The sequence below is a fragment of the Stegostoma tigrinum genome, chromosome 40, assembly GCF_030684315.1.
Source record: "Stegostoma tigrinum isolate sSteTig4 chromosome 40, sSteTig4.hap1, whole genome shotgun sequence".
Taxonomy (NCBI): Eukaryota; Metazoa; Chordata; class Chondrichthyes; order Orectolobiformes; family Stegostomatidae; genus Stegostoma; species Stegostoma tigrinum.
In genome coordinates, this window is record NC_081393.1 from 1,808,918 (window position 1) to 1,833,278 (window position 24,361).

General features: G+C 50.3%; 1 protein-coding gene across 3 annotated transcripts in view; it reads left to right on the forward strand.

The window, feature by feature from the left end:
- The window catches only part of LOC125450418 (adhesion G protein-coupled receptor A2-like), a 129,623-nt gene that overhangs the window by 24,589 nt on the left and 80,673 nt on the right, over positions 1-24,361 (forward strand). For all 3 annotated transcript variants that reach the window (XM_059641141.1, XM_059641143.1, XM_059641142.1), the window contains exon 2: positions 2,832-2,903. In XM_059641141.1, coding sequence (XP_059497124.1) covers positions 2,832-2,903 — 72 coding nt within the window. The remainder of the gene's footprint in view (positions 1-2,831; positions 2,904-24,361) is intronic.

The following is a 24,361-nucleotide window of genomic DNA, read 5'->3' on the forward strand; positions in this document are numbered from 1 at the left end:
ATCCCAAACTAATCCCACTGCCCCACTCTCCCCCATAGCCCTGTACCAATCCCAAACTAATCCCACTGCCCCACTCTCGCCCCATAGCCCTGTACCAATCCCCAAACTAATCCCACTGCCCCACTCTCCCCCATAGCCTTGTATCAATCCCCAAACTAATCTCACTGTCCCGCGCTTGCCCCATAGCCCTGTATCAATCCCAAACTAATCCCACTGTCCCGCTCTCGCTCCATAGCCCTGTACCAATCCCAAACTAATCTCACTGTCCCGCGCTTGCCCCATAGCCCTGTACCAATCCCAAACTAATACACGTGACTCCAGACCCACAGCAATGTGTTTGATTTTTAACTGCCCTCTGGGCATTTATAGATGGACATTAAATGCTGGTCAATCATGCCTTCATCCTGCGAATGAATTTAAAAACAACCCCCCCCCCCCTTGCACTATGGGATAGGTGGTGGCCATCTTGTGCACAGCAAGGTGACAGAAAGTACAATGGAGTTTAAACAGCTGGTTGATCTGTGTGTTTGACTGTGTGAGTTACAAAAGGACTGCTGACACACAGCGGCACTGTTCTGACTTTCCAGCTTCAGCTTCAGCCCAGAGCCATGGGCCTGTCGGATCGCGTTGTCCAGCCTGAGATACAGCACCCCCTGCAGTCAGACAGTGGGAGTGTCTGCCTGAAATATGGACTAGTCTCCATCAGCCAGCACAGTGCTGCTCTGGCCCTCTCACCATTACTGTGTATCCTTGTGCTGAAGGGGCAAGAGACAGAACCCACACCATTGTACTCTCATGCCGTGATGGGTGGGCCCAGGAGGGTGCTCAGCAAACAAAAGCTGACCCTGAGACCCAGCTGGGTGTTAGATCCAGTAACCGATAGCTCAGTCCAGAGTGGGAATGGGAGGCAGTCTGAGCCCTGACAGGGTTGTAGGCTCGAAAGAACCTGAGTGATGGTAAATGTGAGGAGTTACCAGACCAGTGGCCAGGGGACTTGGGACTGACAGCTGGATGGGCATTTGGAGGTGAGCAGCAGAGTTTTGGCTGAGCTGAATTTGAGAAGGTTGGGATTCTATGAACTAGGAGTATGATATACTCGGGTGGGCAGAGACAGTTCAGTATACTGTGGGAGTGTGTGACAGACTGGGCGGACAGTGCAGTATACTATGGGAATGTGTGATTATAATGGGGGACAGTGCTGCATACTGTGGGAGTGTGTGATATACTGGGGTACAGTGCAGTATATTGTGTGAGTATGTGATATTCTCAGGATAGTGCTATACACTGTGGGAGTGTGATATACTGGGTGGACAGTGCTGTATACTGTGTGAGTGTGTGATATACTTGGGGGACAGTGCTGTATACTGTATGAGTGTGTGATATACTGGGGAGTGCTGTATACTGTGAGTGTGTGATATACTGGGGGACAGTGCTGTATACTGTGTGTGTGTGATATACTGGGGGGACAGTGCAGTACACTGTGAGTGTGTGATATACTGCGTGACAGTGCAGTGTACTGTGTGAGTGTGTGATATACTGGGGTACAGTGTAGTATACTGTGTGAGTATGTGATATTCTCAGGATAGTGCTATATTCTGTGGGAGTGTGAGATATACTGGGGTACAGTGCAGTATACTGTGTGAGTATGTGATTTTCTCAGGGTAGTTCTATATACTGTGGGAGTGTGAGATATATTGGGATACAGTGAAGTATACTGTGTGAGTATGTGTTATCTCAGGGTAGTGCTATATACTGGGAGTGTGAGATATACTGGGTGGACAGTGCTGTATGCTGTGTGAGTGTGTGATATACTGGGGAGTGCTGTATGCTGTGTGAGTGTGTGATATACTGGGGGACAGTGCAGTATACTGTGGGAGTGTGTGATATACTGGGGGACAGTGCTGTATACTGTGTGAGTGTGTGATATACTGGGGAGTGCTGTATGCTGTGTGAGTGTGTGATATACTGGGGGACAGTGCAGTATACTGTGGGAGTGTGTGATATACTGGGGGACAGTGCTGTATACTGTGTGAGTGTGTGATATACTGGGGAGTGCTGTATGCTGTGTGAGTGTGTGATATACTGGAGGACAGTGCAGTATACTGTGGGAGTATGTGATATACTGGGGGACAGTGTTGTATACTGTGTGAGTGTGTGATATACAGGGTGGACAGTGCTGTATACTGTGTGAGTGTGTGATATACTTGGGGGACAGTGCTGTATACTGTATGAGTGTGTGATATACTGGGGAGTGCTGTATACTGTGTGAGTGTGTGATATACTGGGGGACAGTGCTGTATACTGTGTGAGTGTGTGATATACTGGGGGACAGTGCTGTATACTGTGTGAGTGTGTGATATACTGGGGGACAGTGCTGTATACTGTGTGAGTGTGTGATATACTGGGGGGATAGTGCAGTACACTGTGTGAGTGTGTGATATACTGCGTGACAGTGCAGTGTACTGTGTGAGTGTGTGATATACCGGGGGACAGTGCTGTATACTGTGGGAGTGTGTGATATTCTCAGGATAGTGCTGTATACTGTGTGAGTATGTGATATACTGGGGGACAGTGCTGTATACTGTGTGAGTGTGTGATATACTGGGGGGATAGTGCAGTACACTGTGGGAGTGTGTGATATTCTCAGGATAGTGCTGTATACTGTGTGTGTGAGAGATATACTGGGGGACAGTGCTGTATACTGTGTGAGTGTGTGACATACTTGGGGACAGTGCAGTATACTGTGTGAGTGTGTGATATACTTGGGGGACGGTGCCAGAAGCCAAGCAGTATGTCTCACTGAGAGTGTTTGTTTTTCTGTCGTTTTGTAGGATACTGAGCAACAACAAGATTGCAATCCTCAAGACTGGTGCTTTCTCTGGACTTCAGGCCCTTGAGAAACTGTAAGTGCTATTTCTTATCTTGCTGTGATTCCTCAAGCACTTGGTGCTTCCTCAGAGCAGAACTGCTCTTACTGACATCGTAGGAATGAGTAACAGTTCCGGTGTCAGCATACTCACCTTGTGCAGCACCCCTCAGCCCGCCCTGCCACGCGACGTCTGTGTCCCAGACAAACCGATTTGAGGAGGTTTCTTTAAACTCAATGGTAATTTACAGGGGCAGGAAATCAGCGGCTCAGTAGTTGGCTAGTCTGGGGACCTGGGAAATGAGGGATAAGGAGAGGCGGTAACGTGGAGGCCTGAGCGGCAGTGACAACAACAGGAAGGCATTCGGGAGTTTTGGGAAAGGTGGAGTCAAAGATGATCAGATCAGCCATCTTCTTACCAATATAGAGGGAGGAGGGAGCTGTCCCACCGGGATGGACACCACCTCAATCCTGCTGGGACCAGAGTCCTGGAGAATCAAATAACCAGGGCTGAGGATGGGGATTCCAGCAAAATGGGGGTGTGCTCCGGCTGGGAGTGGATCTCAAGAAATGGAATTTGTGGAATGTCTACGAGATGGAGCAGCCTGTGGTAGAGTCCACTGGGGACCAGTCAATTCTGGATTTGGTGATGTGTAATGAGGCGGACTTGATTAGGGAGCTGATGGTGAAGGAACCCTGAGGGGTCACTGAGCATAAAATGATACAATTCATGCTGCAGTTTGAGAGGGCGAAGCTGGAATCAGACATTACAGTATTACAGTTGAGTAAAGCTCACAAAAAGACGTGAGGGAGGAGCTGGCCAGAAGTGATTGGAAGGGGTTGAGGGGCCGAGCAGGGAAGATGGTGGAGGAGCAGTGGCTGGAGTTTCTGGGGATAATTCAGGAGGCACAGCAGACATTGATCCCAAGGAAGGACCACCGTGCCAAGGGAAGGACGAGCGGAAGTCAGGGACAGCAAAAAAGTAAAACACAATCATACGATGTGGTGAAGATTAGGGGGAAGCCTGAGGATTGGGAAGCCTTGAAAAACCAGCCAGTTTTCACAGTGGAAGACACCAAGAGCATACCAGAATTTGAAGAGAGTTGGGGGCAGAGGTGAGTGTAGTGGCCATCACCAAAGAGAAGGTGCTAGGAAAGCTGAAAGGTCTGAAGGCGGATAAATCACCCAGAACAGATGGGCTACATACTAGGATTCTGAAGGAAGTAGCTGAGATTGTGGAGGCACTGGTGGTGATCTTTCAGGAATGTTTGGAGTCAGAGAGGGCCCCAGAGGACTGAAAATGGCTAAAGTGACACCCCCAGTTAAAGAAGGGATGGAGGCAGAAGACAAGGAACTCCAGGCTGAAACGACAGGCTAAGTCATTGGTAAGATTTTAGAATCCATGATGAAGGATGAGATTGCAGAGTACTTGGAAGTGCACAGTGAAATAGTGCTGAGTCAGCATGTCTTCGTCACGCCTGGCAAACTTGTTAGAATTCTTTGAGGGGGTAATGAACAAGTTAGACAAAGGCGAGCCAGTGGATGTGATTGATTTGGATCTCCAAACGGCCTTTAACATGCTGCCGCTCAGAAGGCTCCTCAGTAAGAGAATGGTATTATCTTACCCATGGTATTAAGGGCAAGGTACTGGCATGGATAGAAGGTTGGCTGACTGGCAGAAGGCAGAGAGTGGATAAAGGGATCTTTTCAGGATGACAGCTGGTGACAAGTGGAGTTCCGCAGAGGCCTGTGTTGGGGCCACAAATCTTTACATTACACATTAAAGATCTGGACAAAAGAACTGAGGGCACTATGTTTGCAGGTGACACAAAGATAGGTAGAGGAACAGGTAGTGTTGAGGAAGTGGGGAGGCTGCAGAAGGACAGGCTAGGAGAGTGGGCAAAGAAATGGCAGATGGAATATAATGTGGCAAAGTGTGGCAGGAGGGATAGAGGAGTAGACTATTTTCTAAATGGGGAAAAGCTTTGGAAATTTAATGTACAACAGGATTTGAGAGTCCTAGTTCAGCATCCCCTTAGGGTTAACATGCAGGTTCAGCTGGCAGTTATGAATGCTAGCATTGCATTTGCCTTCCTTTCCAGAGGGCTACAATACAAGAGCGAGGATGTCCTGCTCAGGCTGTATAAGGCTCTGGTCAGACTGCATTTGGAATATTGAGAGTAATTTTAGGCCCTAAATGTAAGGAAGGATGTGCTGGCGTTGGAGGAGGTCCAGAGGATGTTTACAAGACCACGAACCCAGGGATGAAGGGCTTGTTGTATGAGGAGTGGTTGAGGACACTGGGCACGTACTGGATGGAGTTTAGAAGGATGGGGGTGGGGATCTGATTGAAACTTACAGAATATAGATTGACCTGGATAGAGTGGATGTAGAGAAATGTTTCCACTAGTAAGAGAGAATGGGATCTGAGGGTACAGCCTTACATCGAATGGACAACACTCTAGAAAGAATTTCTTCAGCCAGAGGGTAGTGAATCTATGTAATTCACTGCCACAGAAGGCTGTGGAGGCCATTGAGTACATTTAAGACTGAGATATATAGGTTCCCGATTGTCAGGGGATCAAAGCTTAGGGTGAGAAAGCAGGAGAATGAGATTGAGAAACTTTGCAGCCATGATTGAATGGTCTAATTTCTGCTCCTATGTCTTATGGTCTCATTAGGTGTATTTAACGATAGGTTCCTGATTGGTAAAGGGATCAAAGGGTATGGGGAAAAAGCAGTAGAATGGGATTGAGAAACATATCAGCCATGATTGAATGGTAGAGCAGACTCGATGGGCGGGATGGCCTAGTTTCTGCTCCTGTGTCCTCTTCTCATGAAAAGTGTGTGGTCAGTCTCAAGCAGCAAGAGCGAGGGCAGATTTGTCCTCTGTGGGGCTGCCTTACACCTGGCTCAATCGAAGAGACAGACGGCAGTATGCGGTGAGCACACTGTGCTCTCTCAGGCCCCCTGCTAACGTCTCTCTCTCTCTCTCTCTCTCTCTCTCTCTCTCTCTCCCCTTCTCTCTCTCTTCACCCCCCCACCCCGTCTCCCTGTCTCGCCCCACCCCATTCACTGCTTTCATATGTGCTCCCGCTGTGGGGCTTCCACTTCAGTCAACCCTGTCATCTTTCCCCTCTGATGTCAACATGTAAACCACTTGCACAGCCACAGGAATTCTTTGCTACTTTGCCGTCGGGATTGGTGTGGGTACAAAGTGAGAGCTTCCCACAGATGAGGGATAAGCTGTTGGGAGTAGGCTGGGGGAGCAGGGAGTGTGCACTGTCTGCTCGTTTTTTCCTGGGCTGTGATCTGAGCCCTCAGCATTCACCCATCTCATTCTTGCAGAGTGCTTCTGCGCCCTGAGCAAGCCCAGTACATCGAGTCACCAGCTGGATTTAGCTGCAGGTATCTGGGGCGGCCGGCAGTGTGACTGGGAGCCCAGTTAGATCCCAAATGGGGTGAAGATTGTGAGACGTGTCAGGCCCCAGTGCCTGGGCTGTGGGGTCTGGCAGCTTGGAGCAGGCACTCGCGGGATGCAGGCTTTGGGAATCAATCCCAGTGGAGTTGGCAAACTTCCTGGAGAAGCTGCAGAACGTTCTGCTAACCTTGGGAAAGTTCTCCTTGAACTATCTGTGTCACACAGGCTCCAGGAATGCCTGAGAGAAAAATATATCTAAAAAAGGCAGGCTCCTGCTGAGGCAGACCACAATTGTAACTGGGTTCTTTAATCAGGAGTTACAAACTCCTGACCTAGCTCTCTCTCACCTTCCACAGCAGTCAGGCAGCGTGGCAAATGCTAACTTTAAAAACCTGGCCTGTCTCTGTGTAACAATGTCAAGGGCAGATAAGTTATTTCCCAAGTGACTTGAAACGGTTCAGAAAACATTAACAAAGTTATTGCTCGGGTTATAAAACCCAAAAGGACTGCGGATGCTGTAAATCAGGAACAAAAACAGAAGTTGCTGGAAAAACCCAGCAGGTCTGGCAGCATCTGTGAAGCAAAAATCAGAGTTAATGTTCCTCAGAACTAGAGTTACAGATGTTTATAAAATCATGGGGGACAAGCACAGGGTGAATAGCCAAGGTCTTTTTGCCCAGGGTGGGACAGTCCAAAACCAGAGGGCATCTGTAGAAGTTGGTGAGGGCCCTTACGGACATGCCAAATTTCCTGAGCGGCCTGAGGAAGTGGAGGCATCTATGTGGGAAGTCCAGGACTGGTAGTCAGTTATCGTCACTCTGAGGAACGTGACGCTCTCCACCCTCTCAACCTGTGTTCTGTTGATGTAGATGGGTACGTGTTCTCCTCCCTTCTTTCTGAAATCAATGATCCATTCTTTAGTTTTGTCAACACTGAGGGCGAGGCAGTTATCTTTGCACCACATCACCAAGCCCTCTGTCTCCTTCCTATATTCTGATTCATCGTTGTTTGATATCCATCCTACCACAGTGGTGTTGTCAGAAAATTTGTAGATGGGTTCGTTCGGAATTTGGCAGCACCGTCATTGGATGACTGGGAGTACAGGAGAGAGCTGAGAGTGTGTCCTTGGGCTGTTCTAGTGTTGAGTGGTAGCATGGAGGAGGTGCAGTTGCCTCTCTTCACTGATTGTGGCCTACTGCAGAGAGTGGAGCCAAGACCCAGGTCTCAGAGTTTTGAGCTTAGCCTGGATGGTGCTGTTGTCCACGAGCAGGAACCTGACATGGGTATCCTTGTTACCCGTACGTTCCAGGGATGAGTGCAGGGCTAGGGAAATGGTATCCGCTGTGAACCTGTTACGTGGTTAGACAAATTGCAGCGGATCGAGGCAGGCACGGAAGGATCTTCCTATTTCAACCTCTCCTTGTAAGCTGGGAGGAGGAACACAGCGTTGTGATCTGTTTTTCTGAAGTATGAGTGGGGAATGGAGCAGTTAGTGCCTTTGATGGCCATGTGGCAGTGTTCGAGGTTGATCAGTGCTCTCGTGGGGCAGGAGATGTGTAGGTGGTCCTTTGGCAACACTCTGTTGAGGTTGGCGTGGTTATAGAGTGTTTGTGGCAGCGTCAATTTAATCCAGGTTATTCTTCGTATCTGCCACATCAGCTTTGATCAAACAGTGAAGTTTGTATAGTTAGGGAGTCAGACAGCATAGAAAGAGGCCCTTCGGCCCACCTTGTCTATGCTGACCGACAAACATCAACTACTCCAATCCCATTTACCTGCACCTGATCCACAGCCTACTATGCCGTGGCATTTTAAATGCTCATCCTGTTGCTTCTTAAATGTTGTGAGAGTACCTGCCTCCACCATTCCCACAGGCAGCACGTCCCATATTTCCACCACCCTCTGGGTGTAAAAAAGCTTTTCCTTCGATGCCTTCTGAAACACTTACTCCTCACTTTAAACTGATGTCCCCTGGTCTTAGATATGTCTGCCATATGGAAAAGATTCTCACAATCTGTTCTCTCATAATTTTGGATACCTCAACTAGATCACGCTTTATCCTCCTTTGCTCCAGGGAAAACCAACCCAACTTATCCTGTCTCTACGTATAACTGAGACTTTCCATTCCAGGCAACATCCTGGTGAATCCCTACTGCACCCTGTTGATTGCAATCACATTCCTCTGACAGTGTGGCACCCAGTGCGCACACAACTGTATTCTGTTTCATACTGTCCTCTCTGAACATCACTTTCACAAGTCATTTTCTTTTTGCAATTTCGAGCACCCCTTCACTTATCTTGTGCTGTGTCTGTGGAATTGTAAACATGTGTCTGACATCCGCATTCTTGGAAATATTTGCATGAATGGTCTTTGTTTCTGAGTGGATAGGATGAAGCACCCTGTTGTAAGCTGTACGAAATGACCTTTTGCATTCTCCGACCTGCTAACTTTAGCTGCCTTTTGCATGATCATTTGGTGTAAAGGGACAAATGCATTGACTCGTTCCAGTGTGACATTTCAGTTCTTCACTCCAGCTTCTCCAAGTGTCTTCCCTCTCTGTCCTGTTGGGTTTGTCTTTCTGGTCTTCTGTCCTAAGCAGCTCCGTTTCAGCTGGCCTGTGATATTTTGTCAAGCCTCTTGAGATTCATTACTACTGCGTCGTCAGCGTGCAGAAGTTGACATTTAGTGCCTCCAGTTTCTCTGTCCAGTTGTCTGAGTACTTGCTCAGTGCTCGGTTTGATGAAGATTACTGGCAGTAAAAAGATTTGTTGCAGTCCTTCCTCAGCAAAGCAGCAGCATGAGAAGAGCAAGGTCAGGGATGTTTGTCTTGCCTTGGGAATGATAGTATCTCCCATTGTGACTATCCTGGAAATGTCAGCCTGCTTCATGGATTGGAGTGTCTGCAATGGCTTGTGCAGCCAGGGATCTGCCCGGCCTGCTCACAGTAAACCCCAGATTCACTCCCGGAGTGTGTCCCGAATTTCAGACACACTGGTTTCGCCTGCACCCTGGGAGAGGGGCACCGGGAATTCATGTCTGGCTTATACACCGCTCCAGTCGCCGAGTCTGAGGGTTTGCACACCTCCAGTAGAAGTTCTACGCCTGCCTTGGCCAACAGGCATCGCACTGACCCTCTGTTCTCCACATTGTCTTGCCTTGTAGCAAAAGCAACAGCGATGAAAGGGGAGAGTAAGTGCCACACTGTGAGAGGAGCAGGCCTGCGGGTGAGCTGTGAAGCCACCTCTGCCTGCCCTCACTGCTGGCGAAAGATCCCACAGTCAGATCTGGAGGACAAACAGGGGAGAGATCACTGGTATTCTGTTTCATCGTTATCCTTCAACACGAGACAGATATCATGTTGGCATTGTCATGCTGCAGTGTGTGTTGGATCTTGCTGTGCGGGGTGTGCAGTTGATACAACAGGCATCGCAGTCAGGTGCACCGTCGATGAGCTGTCCTGAGCGTTTGGATATGTAGGAATACGGGTCTGCTGAAGAGGGGAGGTCCCAGAATCAGGATTCTCCTGAACTTGGAAAACAGGAGCCTGGTTCGGCCATTCGGCCCCGAGCTTGATGCAGACTTGTCAATACCATGTAGGAGATTGAGCCATGAACCGTGTTGCCCAAGGTCTGGAAGGCTTTCAGCAGTGGGTTTGGGTCAAGTGTGGGGAGCAGAGGGAATCCTATGTGTTTCCAGGAAGGAGCAGGGTTGCTGAGGCGTGGCAGGAAGTAGTTTTTCGGGATGCTGCGAAGGACAATGTGAAAGGCTGGAGGAGCAGTCCCTGTGAAGCTGCAGAATGACCCCACACTGATGGGCTGGTACAGTTCGAGCGCACAAACAGCCCTGTGTGCAGGGAGCCAGGAGGCTGTTGTGGGCCAAGATCATAACAAGGGAAAGCAGTGCTGGCCTCAGGAATCTCCTGGCAGCCTCAGAGGGAGCAGCAGGAATGTTCCTCCACAGTGCCAGTGAGACTTAGCAGAATGCTGACCTTGCCGCAGTCTATGTGTATAGCCTGTCTGTCCTGAGGGAGCTGTGCCTGATACTGTTCCCCATGGCCAGTCTGGGGCTATTTGACTATGGGGGGCAGTGGAACTGAACAATGTTACAGTTGTGTGGTAGCCAGTGTTGAGCGGAGAGCGGGGGGAGCTTTGGCTGTTTGGGATTTGTTATTGCTTTTCCCTGAGCTGAAGGGTGAAGCTGTCGGCGTGCAGAGCAGCTCTAGGCCGCACTCCCTGGAGTTCTGTCCTGTTCAGCGCAGGATGCTCCTTGGGCCCTGTTAGATCCGAGCCGTCGGTGAGTCTGCCCATCTCTGCCACAGCGTTCGTAGCCACTGGCCGTCCCCACACCTCTCACTGGCTGGAATGTAGCAATGCTGCAACTGGGGAACTGCACAGCATGATCCCATGAGCGTGGACGTACAGAATGTCTGCTTGCCCCGATGGAGGGACTGATTAGATAGCGAGGCTGGGTTGGGGTGTGGGGGCGTTTCCTCTGCTGGTTGTGTGAACCGGCTGCTGCCCTCACATGCTGCCCAGACAACATGCTCCGCCTGGGGCCTGTGGCTCAATGCCAAGTGTGCTATCTGGGCAAGAGATGTCGGAATGATGTTCCCTCCTGCTTCCGACTCCGAGAATGGGCACTGCTCAGGCAGTGCTGCACTCTCATTGCAGGAAGGACGTAGTGACCAGAGCATTGTACCCAGCCACATCTGAAACTTAAACCACTCATTCCTGATAGAAAAACTCTGGACCATTCTAAATATTATGCTTTCTGTGAGGTTTCAATAGAGCGAGTGTGCTGAGGTCCGAGAGTGGTTTCTGTAGGAAATGGAACCGGGTGCTGTGTAAACACAGCTCATGCATTAGCTGCATAAACGGCGTACTATTCACTGCCTATAAATTACAGAGCTGGAGGAACACACTGTCGGCAGCAGGATTTCAGTCCAGTCTGCACCAAAGCTTGTGCACCGTCACTCTCCCCGACCCCCCCCTTACAGAAACACAATGTTTTTGTTCCGTTTGGGTCGGGAATTCTCTGGTCCAGGCCTGCAGTAATGGGCAGTGGCTGATAGCCTGCCCTTGCCAGGATGGCCTGGGGAGGGAGTGGCCCCAGCCCGGGGAGGGAGCAGCCCCAGCCTGGAATGACCTGCAGTGGTGGGTATTTGTGAATCACAGCTCCCGACCCTTGGCCTGCCGGACATCTCATTGGACTCCCCACTTGGCCGGGGCAGCTGGACCATCCCAAAGTGTGCCCACCTGAGAAGGGAAAGCATCCAGGCGAGAGACAGAGTTGGTGTTGGGGTGGGGAGGGATGATAGTGAGAATGGAGCTCAGTGAAGGCCATGTCACTGCACAGGCCTCTGACTGAGCCACAGCATCAATTAACCTTGGTGGAGGGTGGGGGGAGGAGACTTTCTGTCAGTGCAAAAGGAAGGTTTGTGTCAGCTTGAGAGCCAGTTGCAGGGAGCTGAGCTCTCCATGCTCTGTAAATATACAGTGATGAATAAAAGAGAGGTGCTATGAGAAGCAGTGGGCGCCTGAGAGACTGCATTGTTCCGGCAGCCCATGAATCGAACAGTTTGTCCCCTTACCCTGAGAGGAATGATGTGGTGCGGGTCAATACTGACAGTGAGGAGGGGGTGCGGGTCTGACTCTGTCTTCACTCTTCAGGAACCCCTTTGGAATGGTGCGAGTTTGTGAAAGGTGTGATTAAAAATGCAAGAAGAGAATAGACTCTCTACCATGGGGAAGCAGGACATTTGGCCCATCTGTTTCAATGTTCGAGAGATAGGGCCATGAGTAGGCCATTCAGCCTTCAGGCCTGGTCCAGCATCCAGTTGGTTCATGGCTGATCTACATCTCAATTCCATGTGTGTGTTTTGGGAACTCTCGATGAAGTGGATAGTTGGGACAGGGACAGGAATAATGAGCTGACAACCACGGCCCATTTCTCCCCCAGTCGCTCGATGAGTATGACTTGAGTCAGTGCCCAAAAGGGTTAATTGATTCTATTTTACAGCCCTTACCAGAACAGAGAAGCCCACCAGACTCGTTTAGTAATCCATTATTAACAGAATTAATCTCATTCTTTAAGTAAATGGCAAACTCTACTTAACATCAAAGCTGTGATCTGAAATGCAGACTGTACCTCCCTGTTAATGCCAATCACAGTCATGCCCACACAACAGAAAATCCAATAGTCTGTGTAGTGATGATGGTTGAACAGAAAGGGGCGAAAGGGGAAACAGCACCCCTGTGGGCCAAGTCTGTAATAACCAGGCGAGAATGGGATGACTTCTTATGGTAGACTGGGTTTCCTGCTGATGAAATCAAAAGCTGATGACAGCTGAACCATGGAATATGTCCCATATTGATTGCAATCTGACTGGATCCAAATCGCTGAGGATTGGTCCAAACCACACCTTTCAGATTTCCCAAGGTAATCAGAAACAGTCCGACTTGGTAACTCTGTCACATTCTCAGGAGCACTCACTGAGATATGTCCAGGAAGGACGGCGAGGCACCCAACAGGATGTTAGCTGCCAGGGTTGGAGCTTCTCTTCAAATGTGCTGCGGTTAAAAATTCTCCAAGAGGATCCTGTTCGCATTTCCTTTGGGTAGTAGGGAGAAGAAGAATTGCATTTCTATAGCATCTGTTACCACCCGAGGGCATCCCAGCTGATAGTGGCCAAGTCAGCGTCCAAAGAAAAACTGGGTTCAAGAGACCACTGTGTTTACAGTGCGGTTAGCTTGGTGAGCAGGTTCACCAGACACTGCCAAAACATTTCACCAAATGAATGTGGTTTTATTACAGAGAACTGGCGACACAGGTCTTCACCATAATTTGGAAAGGTTTTACACAAACAGCAAAACAAAAGATTCAGCTCCTTTCCCCATCTTTGTTCCTCACAAACACTTCCCCTCACAATCACAGCTATCTTCACCCTTCACTTTCTTCCTCAACTAATCCATACACAAGCATTTCTTCCAAGTGAGTTTCTGCATATTTACCAGCTATCCTTCTCTCCGTTATACCCCAACACATGCAGAAAAAGGTTAACACACTGAATTCAGCATAGATTGTGGAGAGTCACTGAGGGAGTGCTGCACTGTCAGAGGGTTCGTGCTGAGGGAGTGCTGCACTGTCAGAGGGTTAGTGCTGTGGGAGTGCTGCACTGTCAGAGGGTTAGTGCTGAGGGAGTGCTGCACTGTCAGATGGTCAGTACTGAGGGAGTGCCGCATTGTCGGAGGGTCAGTACTGAGGGAGTGCCGCTGTCAGAGGGTTAGTGCTGAGGGAGTGCTGCACTGTCGGAGGGTCAGTACTGAGGGAGTGCCGCACTGTCGGAGGGTCAGTGCTGAGTGAGCGCCGCACTGTCGGAGGGTCGGTACTGAGGGAGTGCCGCACTGTCGGAGGGTTAGTGCTGAGGGAGTGCCGCACTGTCGGAGGGTCAGTTCTGAGGGAGTGCTGCACTGTCAGAGGGTTAGTGCTGAGGGAGTGCTGCACTGTCAGAGGGTTAGTGCTGAGGGAGTGCTGCACTGTCAGAGGGTTCGTGCTGAGGGAGTGCTGCACTGTCAGATGGTCAGTACTGAGGGAGTGCTGCACTGTCAGAGGGTTAGTGCTGAGGGAGTGCTGCACTGTCAGAGGGTTAGTGCTGAGGGAGTGCTGCACTGTCAGATGGTCAGTACTGAGGGAGTGCCGCATTGTCGGAGGGTCAGTACTGAGGGAGTGCCGCTGTCAGAGGGTTAGTGCTGAGGGAGTGCTGCACTGTCGGAGGGTCAGTACTGAGGGAGTGCCGCACTGTCGGAGGGTCAGTGCTGAGTGAGCGCCGCACTGTCGGAGGGTCGGTACTGAGGGAGTGCCGCACTGTCGGAGGGTTAGTGCTGAGGGAGTGCCGCACTGTCGGAGGGTCAGTTCTGAGGGAGTGCCGCACTGTCGGAGGGGTCAGTGCTGAGGGAGCGCCACATTGTCGGAGGGTCAGTGCTGAGGGAGTGCCGCGCTGTCGGAGGGTCAGTTCTGAGGGAGTGCCGCACTGTCGGAGGGTCAGTTCTGAGGGAGCGCCACACTGTCAGAGAGTCAGTTCTGAGGGAGTGCCGCACTGTCGGAGGGTCATTCCATTTTCTAGCTGTTGGTCCGTAGCCTTCTGTGTTGTACCATCTCAAGTGATCATCGCAGTCATTCCTTAGTGTCTCCAGTGTTTCTGTTTCTTCCAATAACTCAAGGCCAACAGCCCTAGATAAACACCACCTGCTGGGTCACATTCCTGTTCTCAAACCCCCTCCTCATTCCCTTACAGTAGTGCCCCCCTCCACTTATTGTTTCTTGTACTAATGGAGAGGGTTCTCCCTTTCTACCTCATATAAGCCCCTCATAACCTTCTCTGTCTCAGTCTTGTCCACAGCCCCTCCCAGCTTTCCCTGTTGATACACAACAGTGGCAGCTGATCATCTCTCTCTGCAAGGGTTCACATTTCGAACCCCACCCAGACCCAGGATCCATGGGCTTGGGAAAACAACAGGATCAGGTACAGGATCTCCGAGCAGCGCCAACTTGCAGCAACAGCACCATGTCCCAGAGGATTTCCCAGCACTTACATATTGCTGCTGAAGGTTGGCAGTGGGGGCAGCCATTCTGTGCACAGGTGGATTCCACAGCTTTGGGCATTGAGTAGGCAGCTTTGTGAGAGAGATTTGTCAGAGTTTTGGTGGGGACAGGGTGGAGAGCACTGAGAGGAGAGTCCGGCTGTCCACTTCCACCTGCAGTTGGAGACAGGCTGTTTGTTCGGCATATCCAGGCGCTTGGCAAAGGAAGCAATGCCAGTGCAGACAGTTGAGAAGATATCTGAGTTACCACGTCCGAGAGAAACACTGAAAACATAAAAATACTGGAGATCACAGCGGCTCAGGCAGCACTCGGGGCGGGGAGAGAGAGAGAGAGAGAGAAAGGACGGGTCTTCATCAGCCTGTGAGAAGCAGACAGGCTCAGGTAAATCTGCAGCACTGGTCACACAGCAGGATCCCACATTCACGTTGGTCTGCTGTTTCAGTATCAGTGCATTTACCTTCTTGCCTTTTCCTTCGGATCAAACTGATCCAACTCTTGTACAAAAATGTAATTGACTGTCGTTGTCTTCCCAAATCCTCTGTTCTCACTGATGTGGCTCCAGCCTTTTTTTAAGCTTAGAAAATACCGATGTGTGATTTCTTTTTGGAAGATATGAATTGGCTGGGATGTCAGTCTGGAGCTGGCTGATTTTTGTAACTTGTTTTGACAGGTTGACTTCTGCTGCGAGATCCTCGCTCAATGCTTGCAGCCCTCTCTGGGTCAAAGCAAATTGTGCAGCGTTTGGAGAAGTGTTCACAGTTTGCTGCAGGATTCCAGAGGTGAGGGCAGGACCACTCTCAGAGTGATACGTTTGACCCTGTACAGTAACCCAGCACCACAGGCTGGTGAGGCTCGAGGCTGCTTTATGCTACCCAGCAGTGCCCCCTCAGCTAGAGTGCACAGCCTGCCCTCTATACCACAGCCTGGCCCCTGCCCCATTGGCTCAGCCTGCCATGTAGCTGGCAGTCTGTCACAGAGCACAGTGTTTACTGACAGACCCTGCAGAGGTAGGCACATTGAAAACCTTGGAGATTTGCTGTGCAGGACGAGATTGCAGGATACAAACAGAGAGGAGGCCAGTGCTGAGTGACAAACAAGTGACTCCATCCCGAAGATGGGAGTTTTAAACCTCAGCCAGAGCCCAGGTAGCTCAGTTTAAAACATGGGCGGGTACGCCAATAAACAGAGGGAGTGAGTTGAGCGAGCATATGAATCTTTTCCAACCCAGCCTGCATTGTATCAGGGCCAGAAGGAGTGAGAGCTGTTCTGATTAATGGTGATTTATTGAATGCAGCAGAAGATCCAATCTGTATTTCAGGTTCATAAACAGTAGGTTTGGACAGAATTCAGCCCCTTTTGTGATAAAACTCTGGGCTTCATGAATGTGGATTTGTGAAATGCGGGTTACATTAATTCCAGATTTACTTGTGCTGCAGTATATTAGACCAAGATAAAATATTTGAAAAGAACGATCTGAAATGCAGGATAATCCATCTGGACTGAGTTACATTGCATGTATCGAATATGAGTGGGATGAAATATGGTTTCATTAACGTCACATCTGTGTGGAAGTTTATTGTGGATCGGCGCAGAGCACAGCCAATCATCTGTGTTGTGTTGAATGTTGGCAAAGGGACAGAGTTTGTGCTCGTCTTGTTGTTTAATGTGTCCGAGGCTCTGCCAAGCCTGGCCTGTCGCAGGAACCGAATGGTGAAAGCACAGTTGCTGGCTCTGGCTGTGAGCGAGAAGCGAGTGGACAGTGTTGCCCATTGACTGGCAACAGTGCTCCCCCCTGATGGTGAAGCCTTGGCAGTAGCCCAGCTGTTTGGGATTTGTTACACAGAGCATCCTGTACACACAGGGCAGGAACATCAGACCACAAGAAGGTTGTTCAGTCCCACCAACCAACTCTGCTCCCCTACATCAGGGCTGGTCACTGCACCCAGGTTCCCATGAGCTCATGAGCAACTCAAAATCTCTCAGCTTCCACAGCTGCCTGCGATAGAGAATTCCAACCATTCCTCACCCTCTGAATGATGCATTTTGTCCGGATTTCTGTCTGAAACAGCCTGCCTCTCGTGCTGAGTGTGTTCACTCAAAGCTGCCCATCCCCTGGGAAGCTCTGCACATGTCCATTAACACGGCCGGGAATAGCTCCTCCATTTAGAACCTGCTGCAAGTGCCGGCCTCAGGCCTGGCTCCTGACACAGCAAACCACAGGGAACTTTGGACTCTGTGAGTTGGTTCGAAAGCCCACAGCCCCGAGCAAAGCATTGTTTTGGCATCCAGTCCGCATCTCCCTTTCTGCTTCTGCACTCCAGTTCACCTCTCGGTCTCAACTCCAGTGAATATAGGCCCAGTCGCCTTGACCTGTCCTGAATGGACAGTCTCACCATCCCAGGAATCAGCCTGTGGAACTCGGTTAGTGATAAGTCTCAGTCAGGGAACCAGAACTGCATACAGCCCTCCTGGTGCACTCTCACCAGTAGCTCCTGTACTGCAGCCCCATCGTGTCCTCCTGCCTTGTACAGAAGGAATGAGGAACTGAGATGGGTACAGTCACTGTGATCCACATTCAATTCCGCTTGCCATGATCTGGCTCACTCACACAGTTAGTTTCAATCTCCCTGACGGTGGTTTATATCCTCCTCATATTTCCAGCTGAGTTCTGGGATAGATTGGGATACACTGGGATCCACTCCCTGATCCTTGCCATAGCTGACCAGTAATAACCTACCAACCTGAGAATGACCCATTTAATCCCACTGTCTGTGATCTGCAGTGCATGGTAGTATATTTCCTCCAATCCCACACAATTTAATTCTGTTTTCCAGCCTCCTCTGAGGCACTTGGGCAGCAGATTTCTGGAAATCTCAGTACAAAATAACACCCACTAGTTCTCCCTGAGTGACTCTACTCAGAACATCCTCAAAAAACCCTCTCCATCCAGTTTGTCAAATAATGTTTCCCTTTCACAAATCCATGTTGACCCTGTTCAATCAGGCAATGATTTTCTTACCGTCCAATAACCACAGTTTATAACCAATCTTCCCAAAGACTCACAGCAGGCTAACAGCTCAGTAATTCCCTGTTTTCTCTGTCTTTCTCTCTCCTTTCTTCAGAAATCTTCCAATGTCAGGCACCATCAAATAAATGAATTTTGCAAGATAGTCACCTTTGTATTTACCATCTCTATAGCTGAATATTTCAGCACCAGAGAGTGAAGGGAATCAGGGATGTAGATATTTATAAATGATCTAGTCTTGGTGTGCAGGGGACAGTTTTAGAGTTTGCAGATGACAGCAACCTTGGGAGATGTGAGGGGGGACACTGTGGAACTCCAAAAGGACACTGACAGAATGGTGGAGTGGGTAGATACGGGGCAGATGTGGTTCTGTGAGGGAAGTGTGAGGTGATGTACTTTGGTCAGAAGAACATTGGAAGACAATCTAAAACCCGGGATACAATTCTAAAGGGGCTGCAGGAGCAGAGGGGCCTGGGTGTTACCATGCACCGATCACTGAAGGTGGTAGGTGGGCTGTAGTTAGCAGTGAATAAAGCACACACTGTTCTCAGTTTTAGATACAGGGGCACAGAGTACAACAAGAAGGTGATGCTGAGCTTGTATAAGACATTTGCTCGAGCTCAGCTGGAGGAATGTGGAGAGTTGTGGGTGCCATATTGTAGGAAAGATGTGAATGTATTGGAGAGAGGGTAGAAAGGATTTACAATAGATCCAGGGATGAGAAACCTCAGGGATGAGGATAGACTGAAGAAATTGAGACTGTTCTCCTCGGAGAGAAGAGGGCTGAGAGCAGATTTGAGCAATGTTTTCAAACTCCTGAGTGAGGCTGGACAGATTAGACAGGGAGAAACTGTTCCTGCTTGTAAAAGCAGCAAATATAAGTGTGGCACAGAGTTAAAACTGTGTGTGAATGAAGCAAGCGCGATGTGGGGGAAACTTTTCACTCAGTGTGTAGTTAGGATCTGGAATGTGCTGTCTGAATATGTGCTGGAGACAGGTTCAGCTGAGGCATCGGATGGTTATTTGGATTGAAATGATGTGCGGAGATATGGGAGAAAGCAGCAGATTGTCACTCAGGAAAGATGCTCATTTGAAGAAGCTGGTATGGAGATGATGGGCTGAACAGCCTCCTCCTGCAACATAAAACCCATGGTGACTCTGTGATCTGATCAGTGCCTCACTGTGCAAGCAAACTGGAAATCAAGACCCTCTATACCCAGAGACAACAGGAAAGCTAAGGTTTGAAAAGAAATACAGAGAATCCCCAGCCTGGATGATTTCCAGACACAGGTTCACACTGGGTTACTGTACTGAGCAAGACTCACTCTTTATTGCAGGGCACTTGATTTGGGCTCCAGAGACACATTGAAGCAAAATTAAATATCTCCACAGCGTAAAAATCAAACCTCCAGAAAAGTGTATGGTTGGAGGGAAAATGGGGAGATGATTTCTGTTGCCTTTATTCTCAAAGTCTCCTGACCTAGACCTTGCTAATCCAAAGATTTCTCCTTGACCTTCCTTTACAATATACACAGGGTGGCTGTTTCCCTGCTGAATCATCTCGATCTTATCCAAACCCAAGTCATCACTTGCAGCATTTTCTTCAGATTTGAAGTGGTTTATTGCAGAGAACTGAAGAGAATGAGGTGTTCCAGCTCCTGCAGATAGGCTGATTTCTCTCCTGGTCTGACAAGCTGCTCTGGGTCACAGGCCAGCTCAATAGCCTGACAGCCAGTCACATAGCTGTGAGCAGGCAGAGGACTGTCAGCGTCGAGAACTGGGCCCATGTTTACACCAGCCAGCTTCATGTGTACACAGCCCCTTAAACTCCAGGTTATCTGCATATTGCTCCCAGCCACAGCTCATTGTATCAGACAGAATTCACTCATTGTATCCAATTCCAGAATGTCAAAACATGCCACCGTCCTGATAAACCCCAGGGTTTCAAACTACTTCATTCTAATTTCAGTCAAAAGTTCTGAAAAAAAAGCCCCATAACAATGAAAAGATACTGTCTTTTCAGAGGGTCATTATCGTCCACGATCTAACGGTGACCAGTTGGAGTTGACTGGCTCAACTTTTTGTCCTCCACTGTAAAATTTTGTTCGTTTTGGAATTTGGTATTCTTGCATTTGTCCTGAGGAGTGCAAGAAAAAAAAAAGAGCTTTTTTTGGATCTTCCTTATGCTGCAGAGACTGGTTTAATGAGCTTTCTTCATAAACGGGCAGCAACAGGAAAACTGTTCAGGCAGCTTCAAAAACATCAGCTTCTTTTCAATTCAGTGAGTTATATATGTTGGGCATTTACTTTCTTTACTTTCATAGCAACGTATTTCTGTCACCTCCTCCACCCTCCACCCTACACCTCTTCCTGTCTCTGTTACCCCCTCCAGCCCCTACACCTCTCCCTATCTCTGTAATCCCCTTCAGCCCCCACACCTCTCCCTATCTCTGTAACCCCCTCCAGCCCTTACACCTCTCCCTATCCCTGTAACCCCCTCCAGTCCCTACACCCCCTCCCTATCTCTGTAACCCCCTCCAGCCCCTACACCCCCTCCCTATCTCTGTAACCCCCTCCAGCCCTTACACCCCCTCCCTATCTCTGTAACCCCATCCAGCCCCTACACCTCTCCCTGTCTCTGTAATCCCCTCCAGCCCATTCACCTCTCCCTATCCCTGTAATCCCCTCCAGCCTGTACACCTCTCCCTATCCCTGTAACCCCCTCCACCCCCTACACCTCTCCCTATCTCTGTAATCCCCTTCAGCCCCCACACCTCTCCCTATCTCTGTAACCCCCTCTAGCCCTTACACCTCTCCTTATCCCTGTAACCCCCTCCAGTCCCTACACCCCCTCCCTATCTCTGTAACCCCCTCCAGCCCCTACACCCCCTCCCTATCTCTGTAACCCCCTCCAGCCCCTACACCTCTCCCTGTCTCTGTAATCCCCTCCAGCCCTTACACCTCTCCCTATCTCTGTCACCCCCTTCAGCCCCCACACCCCTCCGTATCTCTGTAACCCCCTCCAGCCCCTACACCTCTCCCTATCCCTGTAACCCCCTCCAGCCCTTACACCTCTCCCTATCCCTGTAATCCCCTCCAGCCTGTTCACCTCTCCCTATCTCTGTAATCCCCTCCAGCCTGTTCACCTCTCCCTATCTCTGTAATCCCCTCCAGCCCGTTCACCTCTCCCTATCTCTGTAATCCCCTTCAGCCCCCACACCCCTCCCTATCTCTGTAACCCCCTCCAGCCCCTACACTCCGTTATGTCTCTGTAGCCTCCTCTAGCCTGTACTCCTCTCCGTATCTCTCCAGTTACTGTGGAAACCTCTCCAGCCAGTCTGTTTTCTGTCCCCTGAGCTCCTTAAGCACTCTGAAATGGCACTCTGTCGGTTTGGCTCAAGTGCCTGGGATATGTTACTTTGTGGGAGCTGCAGGAAAAGCTGAATCTGGAAGCTTGACTCCAGGGGCATGTTGGTGTTACAGAGTGTGTTTTGGGTTTGATCTGACTGCAGCAGGCTCGTTGTTGTGGGAAGCAGAGAGCCAGTTCTTGGTTGCCATGTGTATTTGTGAGCTAGCGATTGCTCAGCACACAGCCACATCCTCCCACAATGAAAATTAGCCTGCGATTGACCTTTCCAACATTGCTCACAGCCAGCACCTCAGCAGCAAGTGGTCAGCTGGTAAGGGATAACTTCACCTCTGATGTAGAGATCGACCTTTGTGTCAGGGGAGGCTGGGGTTCTGCTCCTTGACGAGCAGCCCAGAGGGTCACAACAGGTCAAATGCCACCAGGGCCAAGTTGTGAAACAGAATTGAGGAAAGCTGATCATTGACACTGGGAAGGAATAACAGGCAGGTCTGCTGGGAAGTCCAATTGGTTCATTAGTCACAGGGTCAAAGGTTACAGTGAGAAGGATGAGAACCATATTGGGCAATGGTTAGCACTGCAGCCTCACAGCGCCAGGGACTCAGGTTCAATTCCAGCCTTGGGCGACTGTCTGTGTGGAGTTTGCACATTCTCCCCCTGTCTGCGTGGGTTTCCTCCGGGTGCTCCGGTTTCCTCCCATAGTCCAAAGACGTGCAGGTTTGGGTAGTTTGGCCATGGGAAATGTAGAGTAGGGAGATGGGTGTGGGTGGGATGCCTTTGGAGGGTTGGTGTGGACTTGGTGGGGAGAATGGCCTGCTCACGATCTGCAGGGATTCAGTGATTCCATGATGTCAGCCATGGTTGAATAGTGGTACAGACTTGATGGGCTGAATGGCCTGAATCTGCTGCTATACCTTATACTCTCGTTTGTGTTATTCACAGAGCTGCTCCTGCTGTGAACACATGTGACTCCAGCCCCACACCTGGTTGTGAGCAGTTGCTGACTGAGTGAGAATCTGTTCTATAGCAATGTAGGTGTACATAGTCAGCCTGGTGTTCCGTGCTGAGCTGACAGAGACAGGACAGGGAGAAGGGGATGGGTCACCCTCAGGGTCTGTCTCGAACACAGTTTGTTCTACACTGAGACCCCAATCCACACTGTTGAGGGACAAACCAGACTTTCATCTGCACCCTTATACCCAGTGAGGAGCAGCTCTGTGACACCATTGCAGGGCTTCAGTAGGGCCCTGAAGCCTGGAAGCCTAAGCTGTGCCTTCAGTAACTTAGTCTGCCTGCCCCACAGTGGAACTTGTGAACCGCTGCAGGCCTGGGTTATTAGCTCTGAGTTCAGATTGATACCACGGTACAGCCAGCCGTAACACAGTATCACCATGACATTCCTGGCTGAGAGCATTATGCCCTAAAATCTCACTGTGAGCCGAGAGCCCATTGTTGTGGATGGAGCAGATTGCTGTACTAACAGACACACTGAAAGCAGTGAGCTGCCTGCTTACCGAGGGGCATGGCAGGAATCTCACCGTCTGGCGCTTATATCTAGCAGGGAGCAGGAAGAGCGGCTGTCCCCTGTTTTGTGCGGCACTGCCCACTCCTATCACAACAGTATTTCACGGTAAAAACAAGAGAGGGCCGAATGGCCTCATTGGCTGAGTCCATGAAAGAGCTATTTACAGGCAGAGCGTCCTCCCTTTTGGGGGTGGAACATATTATGCCAGGGAGAGGAGACAATGATGGTGGAAAGACTGACTCACCATGTTTTGTGCGTTCTTAGAGCACACAATGAGGCCATTCGGCCCTCTCTTGTTTTTAAGGGCTGTCCAATGTTGTCCCACAGCTGAGCTCTTTCCCAACATTGTGGATAGTGAGTACATGTTGGCCTGGCTTCTGAACTGTCCGCAATCCCAGCTGCTATCAATACATTCCCAGATGCTTGATGGATTCCAGCAGGTTTGGAGATGTTTCCAAGCAATGGTTCATCCCAGTGTCACTCCTGGCCAGAGTTCCAGCAAACATTTTGCCTCAAAAGCAAGTTCAAAGACATCATTACCTTTTCATCTGATGCCAAAGCAACGGAGAGAACAAGAGGCTGTCGACAGTTTTACAGCATTCCTTGCACACTGACTGCAAGTGAGATATGTCGGCTGTTTGGAGCAACTCCCTGACCACAGCCTTTTCCCTTCAGCATTTCAGGAATTATGTAGCTCCAGCTTTATTCAAGGATCTACCTCAGCACTGACCCTCTGACAGTGCGGGACTCCCTCAGCACTGACCCTCTGACAGTGGAGCACTACCTCAGCACTGACCCTCCGACAGTGCAGCACTCCCTCAGCACTGACGCTACGACAGTGCAGCACTCCCTCAGTACTGATCCTCCGACAGTGCGGCGCTCCCTCAGCACTGACCCTCCGACAGTGTTACACTCCCTCAGCACTGACCCTCCGACAATGCGGCACTCCCTCAGCACTTACCGTCCGACAGTGTTGCACTCCCTCAGCACTGACCCACCGACAGTGCAGCACTCCCTCAGCACTGACCCACCGACAGTGCAGCACTCCCTCAGCACTGACCCTCCGACAGTGCGGCACTCCCTCAGCACTGACCCTCCGACAGTGCAGCACTCCCTCAGCACTGACCCTCCGACAGTGCAGCACTCCCTCAGCACTGACCCTCCAACAGTGCGACGCTCCCTCAGCACTGACCCTCCGACAGTGTTACACTCCCTCAGCACTGACCCTCCGACAGTGCGACACTCCCTCAGCACTGACCCTCCGAAAGCGCGGCACTCCTTCAGCACTGATCCTCCGACAGTGCAGCACTCCCTCAGCACTGATCCTCCGATAATGCGGCGCTCCGTCAGCACTGACCCTCCGAAAGCGCGGCACTCCTTCAGCACTGATCCTCCGACAGTGCAGCACTCCCTCAGCACTGATCCTCCGATAATGCGGCGCTCCCTCAGCACTGACCCTCCGACAGTGCGGCACTCCCTCAGTACCGACCCTCGGACAGAGCGGCGCTCCTTCATTACCGACCCCCCCCCCCCCCCCCCCCACAGTGTGGCACTC